At 48.4% G+C, this 6,000-nt stretch overlaps 1 protein-coding gene across 1 annotated transcript in view; it reads right to left on the reverse strand.

Annotated features, from left to right (window-relative positions):
• Positions 1–3,031: 3,031 nt before the first annotated feature.
• LOC112622928 (putative PRAME family member 26) overlaps positions 3,032–6,000 on the reverse strand; it is a 10,623-nt gene continuing 7,654 nt past the window's right edge. The window contains exons 2-3 of the mRNA XM_025383027.1: positions 5,249–5,827; positions 3,032–3,918 (exon numbers count right to left, since the gene is read on the reverse strand). Of these exons, the coding sequence (XP_025238812.1) occupies positions 3,354–3,918; positions 5,249–5,827 (1,144 nt within the window). The 3' untranslated portion in view covers positions 3,032–3,353. The remainder of the gene's footprint in view (positions 3,919–5,248; positions 5,828–6,000) is intronic.

Genomic DNA, 6,000 nt, shown 5'->3' on the forward strand with positions numbered 1-6,000 from the left:
GTCTTTAAAATTAGTTTTAAAATCTCATTTGTTTTGAGATTCCAAACCAAGTTAAGTATTCTTTTTCTGCCCCCGCTTGAGACGGAGTCCTTCTCTTTCACCCAGGCTGGACTGCAGTGGCGCGATCTCGGCTCACTGCAACCTCTGCCTCCCGGGTTCAAGCGATTCTCTTTCTCTTGCTTCAGCCTCCTGAGTATCTGGGATTACAGGTGCCCGTCACCACGCCCAGCTAATTTTTTGTATTTTTAGTAGAGACGGGGTTTCACCACATTGCTCAGCCTGGTCTCCAACTCCTGACCTCGTGATCTGCCTGCCTCAGCCTCCCAAAGTCCTGGGATTACAGGCATGAGCCACCGCACCTGGCCATTAACCATTCTTAAAATATCACATTGCATTCTTTGAAAGTTCTATATCGTGCATATACATAAATTACAACACAAATATTTATACTTAAATAGTATTTACATTATAGTAAATTATTTTTTTCTTGCTCTGTCACCCTGGCTGGAGTGCAGTGGCATGATCCTGGCTCCCTGCAACCTTCACCTCCAGGATTCAACCAAATGTCCTGCCTCAGCCTTCCCAATCGCTGGGATTACAGGCAAGTGCCACCATGCCCAGCTAATTTTTTGTATTTTTAGTAGAGACGGGATTTCACCATGTTGGCCAGGCTGGTCTAAAACTCCTGATCTGAAGTGATCCACCTGCCTCGGCTTCCCAAAGTGTTGGGATTACAGGCGTGAGCCACCGCGCCTAGCTCATAAGAGGAAATTTTTTAAAATACTGTAAAATACAGTCCTTGCAACACTAAATTACATCATATGGTCTGATCTAAGAGCAAATGGCACCCGAGACCCACAGATTGGAAATTTTTATCTTATTAGGAATGAATCCAGCGCTGAACGGCCTGCCCTGCCCCCTGCTGGCTCCTGGGGCCCCGCTGTTAGGGGGAATCATGATGAAATTTGTGGTGACTTGAAGAAGCTGAGTCCATTGCAGGCCCTGGGCTCTTGTTTCCTCCCTGTTATCAGGAATAGGAGGCCGGGCGCGGTGGCTCAAGCCTGTAATCCCAGCACTTTGGGAGGCCGAGGCGGGTGGATCACGAGGTCAGGAGATCGAGACCATCCTGGCTAATATGGTGAAACCCCGTCTCTACTAAAAATACAAAAAAAACTAGCCGGGCGTGGTGGCGGGCGCCTGTAGTCCCAGCTACTCGGAGGCTGAGGCAGGAGAATGGCGTGAACCTGAGAGGCGGAGCTTGCAGTGAGCCGAGATCGCGCCACTGCACTCCAGCCTGGGTGACACAGCGCGAGACTCTGTCTCAAAAAAAAAAAAAAAAGGAATAGGAGATGAGATTGAAACATGGAAAACGCTGGGACTTCTGCTAAGAAGAGAAAAAAGATCAAGATGTATTGATATTACTATGTGCCAGACCCTGTACCAAGCCCTAAACATAAACCATCTTATTGGATCCTACCAGGGTCCTGTAAGCTGTTGGACATCATCATCCTCATTTTACAGGGAATCTGCGGCTCTTGGCTAAGATCCCTGACAGCAACACCAGCCCCTGAATCCTCAGCAGGTTCCTTCCCTTGGGTGCCCATTATGCAGGCTTCCTCAGCACAGGGAGGTCTCTCATCACCCAAAGGCACTTGATCGTTCTCCACCCTTGGATGATGTGTGATTCCAAAACACGCTGCACTAGTCTCTTCCTTGATAGGGAGAGAAGGAAGGTGTTATGAGAAAATCTTTCATCGATCTGACCTAGATTCCCCAAAAGATGTATCTTTTTAAATGTCAGATGGAAATATTTTAAAAGTGTTACATGCCTGTATAATTTTAGTATTTTATTTAAAGGGAATGTGGCTGTCTTTACTGGCTACAACCAGTTTAATTCAAGAAGGGCTGCTAGTCATCAGGGGAACAAGCAAGGGTTGGTGCCGCCCAGAGGCTCCAGCTAATACACAATATGGACATCCCCTTCCAGGGCAGCGGGAATAGAGTGGCTCCTTGTGCGTCCACCAACTAAGGCTTCTGGAACCACGTGGAGACTCACAAGGAGTGGCCAGGGTCTCAGCATCTGGCGAGCAGTGAAAGACCCTGAGAAGAGGGTGCTTTCCATGTGGATTGGCTCACTGTTCTTGCCCACTAATGTTCCAGACCCTGGGTGTCCACCTAGTGTGTATTAACCCACTGAACAGCCACAGAAACTAACAAGGAGGTAACAGATGTCTAAAGAGAAGTGAAGAACTGAAGGAGGCCAAGTGTGGAGGCCAATACTTATAATCCCTGCATTTTAGGAGGCCAAGGCAGGAGAATCACTTGAGCTCAGGAGTTCCAAATCAGCCTGGGCAAGATAGCAAGACCTTGTCTCTACTAAAAAAGAATCCAGGCGTGGTGACTCACATACCTGTAGTCTTAGCTACTCAGGAGGCTGAGGTGGGAGGATCACTTGAACCCAGGAGATTGAGGCTGCAGTAAGCTATGATTGTGCCACTGCACTCTAGCCCGGGTGACAGAACAACACCTTTAAAAAACAAACAAAAAAATAGCTAGATGCAGTGGCTCACACCTGGAATCCCAGCACTTTGGGAGGCCGAGTTGGGTGGATCACCTGAAGTCAGGAGTTTGAGACCAGCCTGACCAACATAGTGATGAAACTCTGTCTGTACTAAAAATAAAAAAATGAGCTGGGCATGGTGGCACATGCCTATAATCCCAGCTACTTGGGAGGCTGAGGCTGGAGAATCTCTTAAACCGTGGAGATGGAGGTTGCAGTGATCTGAGATGTCAATTGCACTCCACATTATAGCCTGGGCAACAAAAGTGAAACTCTGTCTCAAAAAAAAAAAGGGAGGAAATTGATTAAAATAACCAAATTTCATTTAAATGCCTTGATTTTCTGGGGCTGCATCTTATTGATTGGACAACTCAGTGCCTTTTTTTTCCATCAATAACTGAAGATTCCTGGGGCTTAAACTGGAAAGCAGGTTACTTGACAACAGAGGGCACCAGATAGTTTCCACTTAGTTTCCTTTTATTTCTGACTGGTTCTTTACAACCATCCATGGAAGGGGAACTCCCTCATGTATTCTCAAGCCTGAATTCCACTCTAGACATTCCCATTCCCATTTTTGACTCTATAGGACACAGGTCCCCAAAGTCCCATTGAATCCATGTCAACATTTCCCCCAAGTCCGGCCCCTGCTTGATCACCTTTCCTTTCCCACTTCAGAGCCGGTGCCTGAAACGGTGGTTTCTGTGCTCCCTTTAGGATGTATGTAAGACCTAGGTTTTAGTTTCCAAGTGTCCAGAAGAAAGCATTTGATATATCCACCCAAATAGGCAGGTATTCAACAGCAGCACTGATCTACCTCCAGGCCATAAAATGTCCTGTTGCCACAGTCAGCACAGTAGTCAGTACAGAACAAGATCCTCTTGGGGTGCCGTAAGTCCCTCACTCTCCCCATCAGCTCAGCCCGAAGTTGGGCAAATTTGCGCCAGCAGAGAGTACCACCAGCATCATAACTGTCCTGCGGGGCAGGATACAGCTTCAGGCATAAGTTGTTGAGTCTGATTGTGTGGCACAGCAGGTTCTCCAGGGTGGCCATGGAGATGGGATTTCCACAGAAGCTGAAGGTGGTGAGCTCAAAGCAGCAGCTCAGGGCAGGCAGGATGATGGTGTTGACTTGGGAGTCTACGATGCCACAGTCATCTAAGCCCAGGTACTCAAGGGTGCCTGCAACTTTTTCTAGCAGAACTTGGAGAGGCACAAGACATAAATTGGCCAGTCTGATGCCCCTCAGGTCCAGGGTCTTTAGCTGACTGACACTCGGGCACTGGGACAGATGCCTCAAGTCAGATTCCAAAAGCACACAGTTAGTTATTGCGAGGATCTTTAACGGGGTCTTCAGACAGCTGGGGAGAGAAAGCAAGAAGTTAGTTCTAGAGAATCATAGGGGTGAGTGGAGGGTGGTGGAGAATGTCAAGGTGAAGGATGAAGACCATTTTGCCCAAGCCCAGGGTCATTCTGATTGTCTGGTCAACACTTAGGATGCTGTGTGATGAAGAGCTTTGTCATTGAGGTCACTTCCATTTTGGGCCCGGAGCAGTAACTCACGCCTGTAATCCTAGAATTTGGGAGGCTGAGACTGGCGGATTACTTGAAGTCAGGAGTTTGAGACCAGCCTGGCGATCATGCCAAAACCGCGTCTCTACGAAAAATGCAAAAATTAGCCAACTGTGGTGGCTGGTGCCTACAATTCCAGCTACTTGGGAGGCTGAGGCAGGAGAATCGCTGGAACCTAGGAGGTGGAGGTTGCAGAGAGCAGAAATCCTGCCACTGCACTCCAGCCTGGGTGACAGGGTGAGACTATGTATCAAAAAAAAAAAAAAAAAAAATCCATTTCAGGCTGAGTCGTTTCACCATCATTTATGGAATGTATCAAGTTCACAGAATCCCTAAAGCTCCCTTTCCTCGTCTGTCAGGCAGAAAACCACATCTCTGGGCCACACGAGCCCAGTGGAGACACAGGCAGAAGGGACAAACCCAGACTGGATCCTGCAACATCAGCTGGGGTGAGCAGGCTGCAGGCGTCCCTGACATGCCTGTATCATCAGCAAGCCATCTATCACTTTCACTATTCTTTCTGCCTGCTCCCTGACCCTCTGTTTCAGAATCGTGCATTTCCTAGGTAATTAATTTACCTGGAGCTCAAAGCAACCTATTACAACAGGGATAGAGATGGGATCATTCGTGTTTACCAAGCAGTGGGGCACAAAGCTGATATTCTGAAATGTGTAGGTTTGCTGAGCATCCCCCTCTTCGGTGCCCACTTCACTTCCCCACTTCCCATCATCTCCTCAAAAATTATCTTGTTGGCTGGGCGTGGTGGCTCACGCCTATAATCCCAGCACCTTGGGACCCCAAGGCGGGTGGATCACCTGAGGTCAGGAGTTTGCAGATAGCCTGGTCAACGTGGTGACACCCTGTCTCTACTTAAAATGTAAAAATTAGCCAGGTGTGGTGGCCCACGCCTGTAATCCTAGATACCTCACCTGCCTCTATTGGGATGGTTGTGTGAAATCCATTTCAGGACAGAGCCACCAACGGGACAATACGTGGACATTCTAGTGTCCCCTTCACTGTTACATCCTCATGGGCTGGCTCACAGTAGATGCCCACTAGCGTTTACTGTAACATAGGCTCTGCTGTGGTCTGCAGAGAAAGCTCACCCCCCTCGCTCACCTGAGCAGCTGGTCCAGGTGGCCTTCGAGGAAAGATACAGAGTTCATATAAAGCTTTTGGAGGTAGTACAGCTTGAGGAACTGAGAGGTGAACTGGGTAACAAACTCCTCCTGCTTTGTGGAAACGTAGTGAGAGACGTCCACGTGGGAGAGATCGAGCTTCTGAAGATTCCTCATCTGGCCCAGGTAGGGGGTAAACTGTGTCAGGATGGGCAGTATCCAACTGCAATTCACTTCCACCTCCTGGATACAGTCCAGGTTCACCATTTTCAGGATGTTTCTGATATTGTGGAAGGGCATTCCCAAAATTCTCAGCTTCTTACAGCACAGGTGTAGTAAACCTTCCCTCTGCTTGACCCACAGAAGGAGGCAGGTGAGGTATTCATCCAGAGTCCTGGTCTGGAGCCAAAGGTCTATGAACACAGTGAAGGGCTGCTGTCCTCTCATGCTTGGACAGTCCTGCACTGGTTTTCTGCTCCTCATGGCATTGGGAAAGCACCCATGGGCCATGGATTCAGACCAAACCATCCAGAAGTTCTCACTGACATCCTGTAAATCCAGCACTTGAAGCTTCCACCGCCTGTGGGAAAATAGAGGCGAGACTGAGAATGTAAGGACTCACTTCTGAACTTATACTCCACATCCCGGATAGCAGCTGCTCCCCTCCCTGCTTCTTCTCCCTCTCTCTGACTGTTTTCCACCCTGTTTTCCCCTTGGATCCTGCCCAGTTCCACTTTTTTTTTTTTTTTTTTT

The sequence above is a fragment of the Theropithecus gelada genome, chromosome 1 (assembly GCF_003255815.1).
Source record: "Theropithecus gelada isolate Dixy chromosome 1, Tgel_1.0, whole genome shotgun sequence".
Classification (NCBI taxonomy): Eukaryota; Metazoa; Chordata; class Mammalia; order Primates; family Cercopithecidae; genus Theropithecus; species Theropithecus gelada.